Source organism: Symsagittifera roscoffensis, chromosome 5 (genome assembly GCF_963678635.1).
Source record: "Symsagittifera roscoffensis chromosome 5, txSymRosc1.1, whole genome shotgun sequence".
In the NCBI taxonomy this organism is placed as follows: Eukaryota; Metazoa; Xenacoelomorpha; order Acoela; family Convolutidae; genus Symsagittifera; species Symsagittifera roscoffensis.
The window spans coordinates 3,406,673-3,424,823 of record NC_087066.1 but is presented as its reverse complement, the minus strand read 5'-3'; the positions used below and the strand labels follow the sequence as shown (position 1 = coordinate 3,424,823).

The 18,151-nt window shown below is 37.5% G+C and overlaps 3 protein-coding genes across 3 annotated transcripts in view; 1 reads left to right on the top strand and 2 right to left on the bottom strand.

Moving 5' to 3' along the window:
• Nucleotides 1-18,151, bottom strand: part of LOC134846101 (carbonyl reductase [NADPH] 1-like) — a 223,422-nt gene that overhangs the window by 11,821 nt on the left and 193,450 nt on the right. The window lies entirely within an intron of this gene.
• Nucleotides 841-18,151, bottom strand: part of LOC134846099 (uncharacterized) — a 434,549-nt gene continuing 417,238 nt past the window's right edge. The window contains exons 2-4 of the mRNA XM_063863315.1: nucleotides 2,437-2,644; nucleotides 1,630-2,094; nucleotides 841-1,176 (exon numbers count right to left, since the gene is read on the bottom strand). Of these exons, the coding sequence (XP_063719385.1) occupies nucleotides 874-1,176; nucleotides 1,630-2,094; nucleotides 2,437-2,631 (963 nt within the window). The 5' untranslated portion in view covers nucleotides 2,632-2,644 and the 3' untranslated portion in view covers nucleotides 841-873. The remainder of the gene's footprint in view (nucleotides 1,177-1,629; nucleotides 2,095-2,436; nucleotides 2,645-18,151) is intronic.
• Nucleotides 10,169-12,507, top strand: LOC134845754 (calmodulin-A-like). The gene is made up of 3 exons (XM_063862817.1): nucleotides 10,169-10,625; nucleotides 10,832-11,055; nucleotides 12,229-12,507. Exons 1-3 carry the CDS (start codon nucleotides 10,559-10,561, stop codon nucleotides 12,427-12,429), a joined length of 492 nt encoding a protein of 163 aa, XP_063718887.1. The 5' UTR covers nucleotides 10,169-10,558; the 3' UTR covers nucleotides 12,430-12,507.

Genomic DNA, 18,151 nt, shown 5'->3' with positions numbered 1-18,151 from the left:
CCAGGTTGCGCCAAAGAAATTTTTTTTTTGAGAAACTCAAAAAAAAATTCAAGTCTACAAACAAAATGTTTAGATAAAACCTTTTTGCTCTTCAAACGACTCAAAAAGAGGCCGCTAAGTCTATAAATTATCAGGCGAAACCTATTACGCCAAAAAAATTTAAAAAAATAAAACTTCAACTAACCGAGTGGTAAATATACAACAAAGTTTTAAAAAAGCCGAGGAGAGCGTCGAAATTGTGTTTTTCTTATAGCGACACAAAATTAGGTCAGTATACTGACAAAAAATAGGCCGATATAATTTGGGCCGATATATATTCTTAAACGAAATAAAAAAATATATATGACGATAAGGTTAGTAAAATTATAAACAAATTAAATCAAACTGTATAACAGTTCAAAGATGTCAAGATGTAGTAACAAAGCCGATAATAGACAAGCAGACAAAAAATTAGCCACTTATTACATTTGAAACAGAATATTTCCCGTTTAAAAAAAGATCCTGCTCAGATTCGAGCCCGCTAGAAACATAGAAACAATTAAAAATCACGCGCCCGCTGAAACAAGGCACCGCTAGAGGTTTGCTCAGAAGACAAGATGAGTCTTGTGAACAAAGTTGTTTACGGGAAAAAAAAAAACAGAAAAATTTATCATTATATCTGAAGATATTAAAGATCTTTTGGTGAAAATATTGGCAAAAAAACCGCAAATTTCAATTAAGATATCCAGCACTGCCATTAAAAACCGGGCGGATTCTCTAACTGAAATCTGAGCTCTTCGAATAGAAAAAGATCAAAGAAAAAATATTTTTTATATTTTTGAAACAAAAACAAATTCAGTATATCAGTAACAAACTATCAACAGTGAAATATTTTCAATCCAACTTCGCAGACAGTTTTGAGGAGTTGGCATTGGCGTGGGGCGATGACAAGACATACTTGTTATACTTGTTGAAGTTGAATAGAAAAGAGAAGTAGCAGAACTGTTTCACTATCATCAGTTTGATCACGTGGTCTGCCTGTTTGGGCTCACTCACTGATTGGCTGAGAGGGAAGAGGCGCCAGAGCATCTGTTTCACAGGCACAGTCAGGGAGTCAAATTTGAAGAAGTCGGAGTTCTTCACTTCGTGGCACACACTCCAGCTGAACTCCTTACTTCCTTCGAGAGAGAAGCCCTCCTGTGAGTCAGTAATCATAACTTATTTACATAATCGGTTACGTAATCAGTTACGTACATAACCTATCTAATATTCACCCAAATAGTTACGTATATTATATCACCCACCACTCGATAGACAGCTAACTGGCTTTTTTCGTTTTCTTCACAGATAGGATTTTTTGGATACGTTCTGTAAACAATCAAAAAATTGTTCCCTTCTTGAAACCAAATTTATTATTTTTATGATATTTGTACTAAAAAAAACTATAGCAAACAATTAAACGTCGTGCTGCGAAAAAAAAACAGAAAAAGGTCGTTGCTGCATATCAATTTTTCAAAAAAAAAAACGAATGAGTCTAAAATTGATTTCCCGATAAAATAATTGAGTTTCGATTGATGTTTTCAGTTCTCAAGAAGCAACTGATTTGCCACCATTTTGAACACTCTATAATCAAAGCTAGCCTGTGTCTACCTTCGGTCCATCCTCTGTTCCAGATTGCTCCATAGTTGAATGTCCCACAAACACTTTGAGAGATTCTTCGAACTTGTTCACGCCCTTCTCAATTTCACTCAAGCGACTCACCGCAAACACAGGGTAACACTTGTTCAGAAACTTGGCCTCTTTCTGGGTGAAATCTTTCATGAAGATACGCAGAGAGTGTTGAGGTTGAACGTGGGTGAGTAAACAGTGGATGAAAGCGTGGTTCTTGATTGTCTTGATGTGTCTCGCAGCCTTCGACTGTTTCTGTCGCTCTTCGGTGAACTCCGCTTTCTCTCTTGCGATCAACTGCTCGATATCATCTCCGGAATCTTCCGCCGTGTCTTCGCCATCCTCCCCGTCGTCATCCCCATTACCCTCTCCGTTCTTTTTACTCCTTTTCTCATCCTCCTCGTCATTAATTTCTTCTTTTTCAGTTTGATCTTCTTGATTGCTAACCTGTGACCAGTGATGAGCAGATATTTGCACGTAAATTTTAAGCTCAACAATTGTTGCTTATTGTACCGGTCAATCCCTACGGATGGGACGGAACTATGGTGCACGGTGAGGTTTTTCCCTCTAGATAACTTTTAAAAAAATGAAAAAGGTTGTATTTTGACCACCTGTTTGTAGTAATTTTTTTTCGGTATGCTTCTTTTTTTCTCAATTTTTATCGCCCTATAAGTATTTACTATATTAAAGCCTCTTCAGCGCAGTTCGTATTCCAAAACGTTTTCAAAAAAATTTGTCTTCGTTTCGAGAAAAAATTGGCCTGCGAATCTTTACAATATTCATCACTACCTGTGAGCCTTTGCCCTCTGCGGGAGGCCCACAGCTCGGTCTGCCTCTCGTCACACTGACTAGGAGTCTGATTGCTTCCCGAGCAGCCTTCGTGGATGACTCATTACGAGTGGTGAACAGATACCCCGTGGCGTCTTCTGCGATGGTCAGGTGTGGTTTGGGAGCGTACACGTGTTTCCTCTTCCTATTACTCATACCATGCGCTACTTGAAACCATCAAAGCTCAATAAAACCAAAACAAAATAAACGATTTAAACGGTAATTGAGGTTTCTTTTTTTATTAATAGTCATATCTCCAAAACTACTGGTTTTCAGATCTTCGTATTTTTAACTCAAAAATCAGGCTCTAAAAGGATCGAAAGCATAGAACTGCACTTTTCAAGTTCAAAAAATTTCTACACAGAGGAGAAGCTTCGCTTCGCAAACAATTGCGAGAAGACGGCCAAAAAGCAGCTCTATCAAGTGAAATAAGAAAAAGTCGAATTAAGCCTCGAATTAGCAGCAAAAACAGCTAAGTGTCGGATTCGAACGGTTTGGAATATAACGAACTGAATGCATCCACACTGATTTGAATGTAATTAATTTGAAAGCACATTATGTATAAATTATGCATTTCAAAAAATTGTGAGATATATGTGTTAGAAAACTGAAATCGAGTTTATATGATTGTTATGTTGTTTGAAACAATTCGCTTTTTTTCTGTTCATTTGATGGATTTAAAATGCATCAACTGTGTTAACGCATTACTATTCGAATGTCAAAGCACATATGACATTATACTGCTAGTGCAACCTACCGCTTCGAAAGTGCCACCAAAAGTATCACTTCTATTTGCGACTTGGGTTGGAAAAATGAAAATTCCTACTAATACACTAAGCTTCGCAAGTGTAAGAACGATAAGTTTTTTGTTAAATCACGAAATCGCCCGAAAAAACATCACTTGAGGCCATCAATTGCTCAATCCCGCGGAACTTATTTTAAAAAATTAGAAACTGGTTTGAAAAAATTTCGTTCATGAACTTTGTTGAGCTCATTAACATAAATTGTCATACTTCGAGGCCAGCTGTGCAGCCCCTGGGAGTATCATCACAAAACCTTTTGGAAACTTTTGAAAAATAAGCGTCAAAACTCGACGATTGACAGAATTTGAGCAGCAATATGCGCTGTAGACCACATTTGAGCAATATACCACATCTGCAACTCCGGAGATTAACATGACAGTACCACACTATATAGTTCAGAATTTCAAAATTTGTGAAATTTTTTTTTAAACCTAAGTTTTTGAAAAACATAAATACTTCTGCCTCGGAAACTAAAATGCGTTGAACAGTTTTATTTGGAAAGCATAGTTGCAACCCCTGAGAGTACCCCAATATAGGGTGGAAAATTTCAATTTTCGATAGATCTTTTAAAATCAAGGTTTTTTGGAACTTTTGAAGCAAACGCAAAAACCGTCACATCTTGTTAGCAAAAATTTGAGAATTCATATTTTAAGGCTAAGCTCGCAACTCCTGGGCAAACCCTGGCAGCCCCTCACCATAATGTATAGATGATATACAGACGCAAATCTACACTTCCCAAGCACAAGCAAAAAAAGGCAAAACAGGAGATTTATAAATGCAAGTAGGTACATAAATAATTAAGTTTCGAAAAAAATTAAGGTAATATGGGATTCACACAGCGGACCATCGAATTATGAAGCATTTGTCTTCCTGTTTGAACCCGCTACCAAAAACTCCAGTACCGCTTTGATAACACTCGCTAAAAGATAAGTAAAACGTCAAATTTAAGACCTACTAAAAGTCTCCGCTTAATAAACCAGCTAAACGCTAAATGAAACCAGCGTTAAACGTGATTTCACTGGCGACATCAATAAACTCATGAACGAGGCCCCTGTTTAACTTTGCTCTTTCTTTTCATTAGCCCGTACTTATATCGTTTGCTGCAATTAATAGACATTCACCCAACCAATGCGTCAGTATTATCAGGGAGTCCAAATAACTTCTTGAGAATAGCTTGGCAGTACCCACCATAGTGTTGAGAACTTTTCAAACTGTTCTTTAGACCATTTTTAGATAGTTTTTTTTGAAAAAAAAATTGAAAAATCATAAAGGCATATCTCAAAACTAAGACTATTTTGACAAAACTATCAACCTCGGCATAACTAAACTGATTTGAGCAGTCAAACTTGGAGGAAAAAAACAACCTCTGAAGACCCTGAGATCACCCCATTATAGAGATGGGAATTAAAGATTTCGTAAATCTTTTTGTAATCAAGTTTTAGTACCCTGAAAAGGGCTCACTATACAGATAAGAATTTATATCAAATTTTGTGAAACTTTTGATTGGTGCGAAAGTTTTGAAAAAAAAAACACAAAAATGGTCGTATCTCGTTGATAACAGGGATTTGGATCATTATAAATGGGCGCAAATTCGCAAAACCCGGGGTAAACCTGACAACCTCCCACAATTGTGTTGCTATTTCAATATGCGATATAGCTAAAACGTGAAACAATTCTTTCGTTATACATGCAAAAATAATACGTGGAAAAAGCTAATACATTTAAATATATAATAGATAGATTAGATAGATTAAAGTATCCGCTCATTAATTGATTATTAATTGGAAGTGACAATAATGCTATATCTTTCATCGATGGGTCTTTTTCAGATACTCAATTTTTATTTTCGCTGAAAATGGATTTATTAAAGGCTATAAAAACCTTTTACAACATTTTTGGGATTCCAACTATTGGCCTCTGGTAAAAAACACTATTTTCTTGGAAAAATTCTGTTCCCTGTTATAAAATAATTGTGCATCACTGTCCAGTAGAAGTAAATCATCACTGTCAAGTAGATGTATGTCGCCTTCGTCTCTAACTTGTTCTTCTCCTCCCATTTCTATTTGATCAACTTCTCCTCGTTAATAGTTCAACATAATTTTTCGAGCTCGTAGTTACGCTTTAGACGCAAGAGAATTCAAAAAGGTTACTTAGCTAACAAAAAAACTTGAGGCGAAACCATATAGGCCGAAAAAAGCTAAAACAAATTATACGTCAGCGGTTAGATTTACGAATTTAAAAAAAACTAAAAAAAAACGCCTTTTACAATGAAATTCTTACTGCACAAGAAAATGCAGTGATGTGGAACTTGTTCAACTGGTTAAATATCCTTTTTTGGAAACATAGCGCATCCTCGTCTAGAAGAAAAACGGTTTAATTTGAAATTTCTCTAGGACTATTGGAAAGCACAAATTCATTCAGAAGATCAAAACTTTCAGAAGTGTTTGATTTTATTCCATCTGTTTGTGTCTCAGTTTGTTCTGCTAGTTGTTGATATGTATGGCCTGAATTAGAACACGATCCTCCTTGACGTGAACTCCTTTCAGTCCTGACTCTTAGCCTAGTCCACAAATAGGTCAACATGTTTTCCAACCTCTGATCATGACCTCTAAATATGTTTTTGTCGCAATACAAGCGGATAATTCTGGCAGCAATTGTGCAGCATTGGACGAGCAATTTTCGCTGCAGAAAACTATAGGCTATGTAGACTAGTGCATATAGCTTGAGTAAATCGTCGCCCAAAATATAGGCCAGCTTGAGTTGTCCGATTGCAATTTTGCCCGCTATCTTCGCATGTTTGCGGCTGCCTTTGTCGCCAACACATGAATAAGCACCGCCTATTGTCGAAAGCATGCTGCACTCCGTTTCCAGATGAACCCTGTGGCGACATGAACATCAGAGCTACTTAATAAATTAATTTTAATAAACTGTTTCTAGTACATTCACCGGACATAATTTTATAAGCAAATAGGGGCGGATCTGGTTTTTTCTCGAGAGGAGGGCGCTTTTTAGGTCGACAAAATTGATGAAAAACAGCCCCAAAAATAACTTCCCGATCAAAATTAATTATTGTCGCCTGAAAAAATTTTAGGGTCGGTCAGCCAGAGACGATGTCCTCAATGACTTGAAAATGATGGCTGAACTGGAATAAATTATCATTTGGTGCTTATTTGATATAAATAGAACTTACTTAATATTACGAAGTCGGCGCAACTTTTCTTCCCACAAAAAGTCCGCTTCTGTCAATAGAAACCCATTTTCACATACAACCAAATCTTCGAAACTTTTCTCTGGAGACCAAGACGACGGCCTAATTAAACAGTGTACCACAATTGGATTAAAAGTGCCGCTGTTTTGATCGAATACATGATTTAGGAATCTACTTTTAGTTGGATAGTTCAACTTTCTTCTCGTGCCGTTTTTGATTTGTGAAAACGGCAATTCTTCGAATAAAGATAGAAATTGAAGAAATTTCCGTGAGTTTAAAAACACATCTTTAAATTTGAAACTGCTCGTATCTTCAAGATACAAGCATACTGGTTGGGTTTCCCAAGTTGTTGATGAAGATTTAATTATTGGCTGTGGCTTGAAGCGCAATTTAATTTTTTCGTTTTTAAATTGAACACGAAGCATACTTCGGGAATCTAAGCCCTGGGCAACATTACCAAGGCTATCATAATCTGAAACACGAAGAACTATTGAAAACACTTTATAATTCACTGCGTCAGGTAAAAATGGTCGTTTTACTTAATCCGTTCACAATAACAACGCATCAGTAAAAATTTAACGCTGAATTGACTTTGGCCGAATTGTCTGTGAGCCTTCAAACCTAAACTGCCAAACAAAGATAATTAAATTTCAATTAATCAAATTTCAGAACTTTAATTTCTGCTGCTCTCATAACTTACACGATTTCGGGGGGGGGGGGGTATAGAAGATGAACACGGATTAAAAATGAACACTGAGGCAAATCCAGTTTTCGTACTCTCCAGAGAATCTACATATATCTGTCCTCCAACAACTTCACTTACGATATAATAACTCTCCATTATTCGACTGAATCCTAAAGTATTTTATTTTTTCTTGTAGGGCCGCCTCAGATTCAAAGACGCTCAATTCGGACACAATTTTGGACCAAGTGAAAAACATAATAAATACCTTCAAATTAAAGCCGCATTTGACTCCATTCTACAATTCTGAACTACATGAGGGTCATGGTCAAATTTTTTTTTGCATGGATCGATCATCGGTCAGTATCCAAAACAAACGACACTCGCCATTTTAAAAATGAGAGACGACCAAAGACAAAATATTTCTTCAACGGAATGAACTAATTTATCGAGTTTTAAGTTTTTAAAGAAGCAGCTTCTATTCAAGGCCAGTCCTCTAATTGTTGCGAACACTTCACGAAAAAAAGGAACTAAACTATGACACAGATGCGTTTTTTTTACATCCTTCCCGGTTATGACTTTCTTACAACAATCTTGGAGGTAATCAACCGGGTTTCTAAATTGCACCTGAGAATTGGCACGGTAATTTTTGCGAGAAGTCAAAACATTTCAAAAACTGGACACTTTTGAAGGCCACAACTTTTTCTTAAAAAATTGACCGGAACCGTTTATAAAGGTAGGCTTTCAACAACCGTTGTTTCGATTTCAACCTATGATTTCAGATTTGACAGGATATATATCGAGAAAAGTCTAACAAAGAGTCAAATCAAAACACTGCTATTTTTGAGAATAGCTACTTGCTTGAAAATTTTGGGCCCAGTCGCGTATGCAAAAAACTCTGAATATCGGAGCATAGTTTTTGAGAAAACTCAAAAAATTAGAACGGTCAAAAAAATCAAAAATTTGACTTTTCCCAGTTCGATAACTCATTGTGTAAAAAAGTTTGCGATTAACCTCTACTGCAGAGGAGCTTCCTGCTACCTACTATACCCATTGACCTTACAATCTCAGACTTGGGAGGCTAGTTTTCGAGAAACATCAAAAAGATTCAAAAAACGGTCAAACAACCAAAAAATTTTGGTTTTTCCGAGGGCCATAACTTTACGTGTAAAAAAAATTGAGCGTAGCTGCGGGGGAGTTTTCCATAGCCCTTATATTCATTATACTAATTTCTCAAATTTGAAAAGCCTAATGGGATTCAAACCCCAAGCCTAATGGTTCAAAGGCAATTGTGTTACCTCTAGGCCAAGTGCGAAGAAGCCTGTAGTTGTTAAGATTCAATAATAAAGCAAATTGAAAATTTGTAAGAAAGAATAGTTACGAAAAAAGTCTAGTACCCTCTTAGACACTCACTTTCTCAAGTGTAACTAGATACTTTGGAGCGTAGTAGAAATCGAATCAAAATAACTATTTTTTTATCAGGAACGACTTCGATTTCCCTGATGAAATTCAACACAGCTCTTGCTGCTTACTCTTCACAAATAATTGTTAACTGATTTTGACGATTTATAAAACTTTGCAAGATGACATTGACAACCTTTATCGCTGTCCAATCACGAATAAGGCGTCTTTGCTCCCTGATAAGTGCAAACTTATCTTGTTCTCGAACAGAAAGAATACAGACCGACTAATGTTTATACAAAAACCCACTTTCGGCGGTTGCACCTGTTTTGACCTTGGTATTGCTTGAACACAACTGTTGCCGATTATGCCTTTTTATTATGTTCGACGCGTTCATATAGTTCTATCATCACAACACGCACAAAAAACTACACAGAATTAACGAAAAAAAATTGTAGTTTTTTATGAATGTGGCCAGAAGATTCTGTGCTACTTGCACACTAACCGACTATTCTTTTTTTAGTATTTTTTTTCGAATTTTTTCTGCACGCAAAAAACAGGCACCACAAATATTCATCGGAACGGGTCGAGTAAAATGACCTTAAAGCCAGTTGAGTCGTTAGCGTCAAAATAAATAGAATTGTCGAGAAAAACCGGTGTGATTTTTTTGGGTCTCTGACCAATTAAATCAAGCCATCGGGCTAATAATAGGGCAATAAGCTTTAGTTAAACATAAGCAAAAATTTTCAAATTATCGAAGTTTCTTTCAGCGCCTTCTTGGGAACAAAAGAAATTGACTATTTTTTGTTTTTTTTAGAACTGTAGTCTATAGGGGAAAAAGTTTATAGGGGAAAAATAACAGAACTAACTGCCTTTGCTATTAAAAAACCTGCCTGCTCTCTAAACTCACGCATGAACCATTATAAGTAGGCCCGCCCACCTCAAGCCACATGCGAGTTGTCTTATTTTACACTTACACGTGATATTTTCTTAAAAGCGTTGAGGATAAATAAATTATCCTTGCCTGCTGAATTAGTAGATCTGACATCGGTGAAACTTAGAACGTAAAACTTCAATTCCAATCAGCAAAAACAAAATTTACATTTAAAAAAAAACAATTTTCAAGGAACTGAAAACATTAAGAAATACTGCTAGATGCAATGATTGGTTTGGGTCTCTGATTAAAAATGAGTTTTTCTCTCGCAATCGCATAAACTTCATAAACCGCATCATTTCCCTCAACTTCATTAACTGCACTATCTTTAGCCAAATTTTTCTGTGTGACTCTTTTCATTGCAACATACGGTTTAGTCAATTTCTCTCTTCTGCCGGTTAAAAGGTGATGGCCGACTATGAATAAGGGGTTGCCGCTTTTCAAATCGAAGTGCAAATCGCCAACCAGGTTGAAATATTTGGGATCTGAGTTTTCTTCATTCTCTTTTTGACCTTCATGAGATGCGATTGAGAGGTCATTGAGTGTGTCTAGATTCATGAGCTCTCCCTGAAGTTCAAGCAGGGTCCACGTTTTGACACGAGGGGCTGATGCTGAATCTCCATCACAAGTAACCAATGTCGATGGACCTCTTATTATTACATTCGGCATCTCTTATTCTCATTAAGCTATTCGCAAATATGACGTGAATACATTGCAATACTGGAAACATCAGCAAACGTTTTTATAAATTTTTTGATGGCAGGGAGCTTAGCAAGAATCTATCGCCAAACGAAAGACCTCTTTCTTATTCTCATATAGATTTTAGTTTAGCGCAGTCAAGTTATACAAAACAGCGTCACTGAACACGCATTGTCCAAATGTTGGACATATTCTGTCAATTTTGCACACAGCGAAAAAACGTTGAATTATAAATAGTCTGATATTATAATCAACGAAACTGTTTACATTTAAAACGGTTAAATTTTTAAGCTTTCTGACTACTGAAAACCTTCTTACCCGTTAACTTGTCGCGTCTGCTGGATTGAAAATCTAAGATGGCGATTCAATTCAGTACTGAGCAAATTGCACAGTACCGCATGGCATTTGACATGTTTGATTTGGGTAAGAAAAATTATACAAAAATCGAACCCATTCAATATTAGGCCGTGAAAAAGTCCATTTTGAGATCTAAAATTCCTATGGCGAAATGATTAGACCGAATCATTAAACTAAAAACTTCTTTAAAACGAGCGGACACGGTACATTGAAGCAGCATTGCAGAATTTACATTACTTCGTTTTAGTTGAACGCATTCAATACTTTAACAGATAAAGACGGAGCAATTGGCGAGGATGAGTTGGGCAAAATGATGGCACAGTTGGGACAGCCAATGAGCAGTCAGGACTTGAAGGAGTTCATTGAGGAGATTGACATAGACGGCAACGGGTCAATAGAGTTCAACGAATTCCTCGAGATGATGATTAAGAAAAACCCTTCTGCGCTGGATGGGAAAGAGAAAAATGCTAACGACGATATATCAATAGCGTTTAAGGCAAGGCAACTACCCTTTTAACGTTTTCCACTCTCAGTCAACTATTTCCCTAGAGCCCGTGCTATATTAAGTGATATCAGAGATTCCGAGATATCACTGTGGCGAAAAAAGTTTTTAGATAAATCTAAACATATCATAAAGAAAGTAGTTTGTATGTGTTTGGTGTCTGTGACCAAACTCCTGGTATAATTATCGCACGATCGTATTTTTTTTTACGTATGGGCATGCGAATACGAGGAGTCCTATGGGTTTCTTGATTTTCTAAATTTCGCCCGACTGGATTTACTTGACTTCTACGTTTATTTTCCAGTTCATTTCCATTAAATGTTTTGAATTGATCACGAGCATTTTTATTGAAAAATTTACGTTATTTTCAATTCAGGCTCCCCTATGATCAGTGTTAACGAAAGTTTTCGAAGCATGAAAATTGAGATGAATGTTGAACTTCTTTCTTAAAGACCTTCTTGAAACATTTATGACTGCGCAACATATTACCTATAACTCCGTTCATCTTGTTCCCTATAACCATTTTTTTAACCAGTACATGTATTCCAGTTTTTGCTTAACCCACTGCTTGTCATCGCTTAGTTGAAAATCAGTCACGGTGCACTACAACAACTTTTTTAGATCACATGTCAATCAAACACTAATACTATGCTACATAATTTAAACTTTTACTTTTCAACGACGACCGTTTTTGATAAAAAAAAACTAAATTACAAAAGGGGCCCTTCCGTTTAGTTACGGTAAGTGCACAAGCTGGATAGGGCCCATACCAGCGATATAAAAATGCATATATATCAGCAATGAAGTCATAAATCAGCATTAAATGCATCGTCATAATGTTAATTTATCTTAGCCGTCCTTCCTCTACAATAGCGCTTATGGAGTTGTCGATAAATTGTACTTTTTTGATGGTACTTATTTTCGTCTTATTTTGATGGGACTTTAAGACGACGCTACACGCAATTCTCCACATTGTATTTCAGAGAAATAGAATTCGCTCAAATTTAGTTCAATTTTAACGCTCATTCGTTTTCTAAATTTTCTGTCGTCTTATTTACCTAGCAACCCGCGCTACAAATGACTATACAGCTTGTTTTCAAGGCAAGACACAAAATGAAAATGATAAATTGGTGCAACCATTCAATCATTTATACCAACCACTTTCAGGTTTTCGATCGGAATGGCGATGGCTTCATAAGCAAAAATGAGCTGATGCATGTCTTGATGGGACTGGGAGAAAATTTGACGGAAGACGATGTGATGGAAATTATTGACGAAGGAGACAAGGACAAAGATGGAAGACTGTCCTACGAGGAGTTTAAGGCTCTTCTTCAAATTGAAACTTCAGAGCTTGATTTACCGCCTTGAAAAAGACACAATACATAGCTTTTAGTACACAAACATATAAATAATCATTTGACAGACCTTAGCTATAATAAAAACTGTCCGAAAAAAACTTTCATTACGTGTAGTCAAGTATGATAAAGAAACTGCAGTGACTAACAAGAATTTTCGCAGATGTGGAATTTTAATAACACAAAGCAGAAGCGAAGCTTTGCACCACTTTTGGTACACAAATAGAAAAGAGACTGATACCAAACGAAACAAAGATACCCGGTTGCTGTGCAAGTATCACAGAATGTTCCGACCATATTAATAAAAACTACAAACAAAAGTTCACCAAATTGTCAAGTTCTTCAGATTATTGTCATTTTTTGTACGTGGTATGATGATAAGTATACCCACGCGTAAAAAGTTAGTAAATTGGGCATAATCGACAACAGTTCAAAAACAACAACGAACAAAAAATTGAAAAAATTCAAGAAAAAAATTCTATATATTATATATATTTTAATTTTCTTACCAGGGAAGAGCCAGTTATAGTTTTCAAAACTAGTTTCCTTTTGGAAAAATCACAATTTTTTTCAGCGTAAATGAGCAATGATACAAGTTATCGTCACTTTATTCGGTCGAAACTAGACGAAAAATCAAAATTTCAAACCGACAAGTTTTTCTCGACACTGCGAAGTTTTTTTGGGAAAAAGCGACGGAAAAAGCGTTAATATGATATATCACTCAACTGGTTGCCAGTCATCAGGAAGAATGGTCTAAGAGAAGAACTGTAACTGTAACAAACTAAACTGGTCACTTTAACAGGTCATTTATAATTTTAACTGGCACTTCTACTAAATGGTGAAATTTTTCAATTGTGAAGTCGAATAGAAAGGGCGAAAATCTAACAAAGATATTCAGTATTACAAATGTGTGAACCCAAGTTGCTCGTCCAAAATTTTCTTGAATAATATTAATATTTTAATTAAAAACAAGCCCTTTAGTCACAATCATTTTGAGCCAGAACAGCAATTGTCCGAAATTTCCGCTTTGTTTCTCTTTTTCTTATTTTTTTTTCTTATAGCTTTTTCGAAGATAATCAGAAGGTCAAAAGTATCATAGTAACCGAGGCTACAGACAGGAGTCCCTTCATCACGTATTCCAGTCAAAATCCTTGAAATTTTCTAGATATGGAAGTGATAGTGATAACAGAAGATGACAAGTGTTAAAGTCCTTTTCAATTAAAATCGATACGGGTTACGTTTCTTCAGTAAGAACACGCAAATCGACACGAGAAAATATAATAAACAAGTGTTACAAATAAAAAAAATTCGTCGAAAGTTATTTTGTCATTTATTGTTCCGAGTACGCAAGCGACGTTCGCAATCTGTATTGCCAGGGAGATTCTCTGTTTTAAAAAGCTGCCTGCTTGTGCCATTCTGCCAGATGACACCGCACAACCTTCCGGCGACATAAAAAAGAGTGACTAAAGGCCTTATGAACAAAAAAGTGTTGCGACGGAGGGTCAGAATGTTCTAGAATTTTTATTTTTAAAATTTCGATTGGAAGAAGAACATTTCTGAGAAATAGAAAAAAGACGGCCATTTTGAATAAAAAAGACGAAAATCAGAACCACGATATAGATTGTGAAGAACAGTTGTATCAGAGACAGAAAAACACGGAGCCTCTTATCGTGGCAAGAACACACGATAAGGACCTTAGCGACAGATATTTGTGGAGACGGAGGCTTCAGTGGGGGGAAGAGAAATACCACGGAACCCTCCCGGGACACGAAATATAGGAGATAAGAGTGTTATCTCAAGAAAATCACGGGAGCGGAGGCTTGGTCCCCCAGAGACTGTTATATGTGAAGGGACTGGGTAAACTAACTGTAACAGCTGCTGTAATGTCCTAGATCTTAATTAACACCGTTATTATTTAATATTTCAGAGCATGAGTAGATAGAAAAGGGAAAGGGTCAATCCATCTCCAATGGATTTAATATAAAACTGTCACACAAAAACATAATAAAATAGGTTGTTCGAGCCGTGTTTTTAATGACAATCACGTAGTCTGAGGATCCGAGACTCAGCTATGTGGTTGTGTTCGCATGCAAACGAAAGCTGATCAAAAGTCGTTTGACTGATGGCCTAAAAATGGTAACTTTTTACTTTGCCCTAAACAGACCAGAAAATCAACTGGCAAGGTCGAGACGGTGAAACACGAGTAGGATTAAGGTAACTGACGCCTGCCAGTCGTTAATAGGTACTTTTTCTACGCTCCGTCGCTGTGTGATATTTGGGCGAATGTTACATAGACGTTTTTATGGCGCTCTTGGGTGGGCCTGTTAAAGGCATGAAACCATCATGATCAGCAAGCGTTTCAGCGACGTACCCTCCGCTCCGGGCGTAAGCCCGAGTTAGAGGCCTTAATGACCGTTGTTGTACTAGGGGGAAGGTGCGTACCCTCCGTCTGGTGCAATTTAGCTTTTTAACTTAGTTAACACCGAAAATTCCGGGGGCCGGAGGGTTAGGTGGGAAATCTAGAGCCCGCTTGTCCTGAGGTCCCAGGACAAAAAACAATTAAAGAGAAAGCGTAAAACCAAACAAAAATAGTGTATAACCAAGAAAAAGCCAAAAATAAATTTATTTAAAAACAAAAAAGTACAAAACAAACAGTAAAAAAATCCAAAAAAGACCAAAAACAGTAAAAAAAACATAAAGTGACAGTTTATATGTTATTTCCGGACGAGATGTGATCTGACCTTCCTTTTTGTTGTTGTTTCAGATTGATTTATATCGTTTCTGATAGAGAGATTGTGTGTTTTGGTGAAGGGTTGGGTACCCTCCCTCGAGTGTAATTTGAGTGTTTAAGCACGTTAATGGTGATTTTGCCGGTGACCGGAGGGTAGAGTGGCAGGCTGATCAACGTGTTCCACACTCAACAGGGACATCAAGGACAACATCCGCAACGACTGTTGGGTATCGTTGAAGCAATTTTAGTATCGTTCGGGTACTATTTCCTTAAAACTTAAGTGGTGGGGGGCACGATTGGCGCGGTCCGATTGTACCCTCCATCGATTACAAATTTCCGAGTTAAGGGTCTTAATTCGAATATTTTGGTGCAAAGGAGGGTATAGTACTATTTATTAACGACTATTTATAGATTATTGTCCTTACTATATATTACTTATCTCCTATTTAGACCCAAGAAACACCCATTTTTTGTCGAAAATTACCAATTTTCGACCAAACTGTAGACCCCCAAATTTTCGGATATCCGAGCTTTTCCGATAGGCAAAAAGCTTTTATATAGATAGTAGCCACGTAGTTCGATCCCCTTTATTAAAGAAACCGCGTGAGCAAAGATTCAGTAGAAGTTAGAAAAACGAGAATTTTTCGACCAAAATTTTGATAATTTTCTGTATTTTGTCAATGGTTTTGGGGATCGAGTTTTTGAGTTTTTAGAGTTAGAGCAATAAAAATTTTTGCGTTAGGAGCGTGCTAGCATAACGTGCTAGGTTATTAGAGAAATTTTTGGGTAACCCTCCGAGTAGCTCCGTGGATAGAGCTAACGACTTAAGGTTTGGAAAAGGAAGGAATCGGAGGGTCCAAATTTGATAGTTTTTGGCCAAATTTTTGTTTCTAAACCAATTTTGGTCCGGTTTTTTGCATTATTCCAGTGCCGTACAGGGCTACTACGCTCATTTCAAGTATTTTTAGGCACTTTCGACCGGAATTGCGAAAAAAGTCTTTCAGATCCTATACAGGTGGTGAAAAAGGCCATTTTGACGAACGCGTTTTTGGCGATTTCTCAAAGACTAGTTATCCGATCGGGATAATTTTGGTACCATAAGTCGACGTTTTTGACCAATTTTCTGAATCGCAACCGTTTTTGGGTTGATTATTTCGGAAAAGAAAAATTTTTAGAATTTGTTGGTTCGGAGGGTCCAAATTACGGGCAACCCTCCGAGCGGCAGAAAATTTTATCAAAACATCTTTTTATTCAACTGGAAAGGTTGACCGTGTCAGCCAACCTAGTTTTAAGTCAGGTAGACCGCTTTCAGAGGCTTTACTGCGGTGATATAACCCTTTTTCTTGATTTTGGGGGAACCCTCCGAGGTGACCCTCCGGAGTCAGCTAAACCCTTTAGCAACCCTCCTTAGTGGAAAATTTCCACGAGATCACCCTAAGAAGTTAAAACAGCTCCCCTGAGAGCTCCTAGCTTGTTTTGATGCTTTTTGAAGCGAGGGGGAGAACCTTCTAAGCGAGATCGAAAAATTTGAAAATTTTGGAGGTACCCTCCGAAGTAACCCTCCGGAGCATATTAAGCATCTTATTGACCCTCCTTAGTAAATTTGGGGGGACCCTCCGAGGTAACTTGGGTGATTAGGGTACCCTCCGAAGTAACTTGGGTGATCAAGGTACCCTCCGAGGTAACCCTCCGGAGCGTCTTAAACATTCCAACGATCTTCCTTGTTAGAGACTTGAGTAAACTTTCTGTGGCTATTTGGGCAACGGAAAATATCCATTGAATTAGGATCATATTAGGATATTAGGCGTGCTTATCAGGATCATAAGAACCCATTTTGACCCGGAAATTCGTGTTCAACTTTGGATTCTACATTGGGTGTATTAGAAGTACCCGAACAAAATTTTTTTTGATTGTGATTTTGGTTGTGTGGTTGCCTTGAGCTACTTAATAGGAAAGTTCGGGCAATCCGGGAACAAATAAAGGAAGACCTCGGTGGGTGTATTAGGCAAATACACACCCACTTGAGAAGAAAAATTGTTCCCTACTCTCGTGCACTTGGAGCAGTCCGAGTGTGGGAGAGCTTTTTCATAGACTTTAGAAATTTTCGATCAGAGGTTGCCTTGAGCTACTTAGTAGGACAGCTCGGGCAATCGCAGGACACCTAAAAGAAGACCTCGGTGGGTGTATTAGGCAGACACACACCCACTTGAGAAGACTGTGTCCTGGGCTTCGTTCTTTCGGATCGTTCCGATTGGGGGAAGTCTTTTTCTTTAAGACTAAGTTTTATTTATCTATTTCTGAATCATCACTGCTTTTTATCAAAGATTGTTTAATTTTAACAAAGCAGTGACTTGATAAATTGTGTGGCGATAAATTGATACTGACAAAAGGTCGCTGTCACCTGTAGGATATTCTTATCTGATTATCGATTGTGTTTTGTGTGTCGATTATATCTTGTGGAAACTTAGTGATACTGTTATACTATACAACCGGGTTGAGTTAGCATTATATCAATACTGGGTAGACCCTGTGTGTAACTTTAGCTGAGTCACTAATTTAGTCGTGAGAGATCTAAGAGACATTTTGATACTGACGGAATCGAGTAGGCAGCGTTAAGTGATTTAACTAAATCTTGTTTGTGGTACGTTTGCATTGCCATCAAATTACGAATACTTTCATTTTGATAAAAACTATGCAGCGCAGGGACTCGCTAGGATCGACTACTAAAATTCCCAGGCTAAGCAAGGGAAGCACGCGGAAGTTTAGAACTAGGCGTAGCCAAACCTCGTTTAGCAGCGCTTCCGACGCGTTTGCTGAAGACGAATCGACTAAGGGTCAACCTGATCTTTCAGTGAGCGAAATGAAACTAAGGAGCGAGAAAAACCTCGATGGCAATCAAAGGCGGAGCGCCAAGGCCGAGCCTGCGAGCGAAACGCTGGTGGATCCCTTTGACGAAGGGGAGCGAACGCTCATTCGACCCGACTTTGAGCCAGACGAGGTCCTC

Coding starts and splice junctions, on each gene's coding strand:
- LOC134845754 (XM_063862817.1), top strand. CDS start 10,559: ATGGCGATTCAATTCAGTACTGAGCAAATTGCACAGTACCGCATGGCA. Junction 10,626..10,831: donor ATTTGACATGTTTGATTTGG/GTAAGAAAAATT, acceptor ATACTTTAACAG/ATAAAGACGGAGCAATTGGC. Junction 11,056..12,228: donor ATATATCAATAGCGTTTAAG/GCAAGGCAACTA, acceptor AACCACTTTCAG/GTTTTCGATCGGAATGGCGA.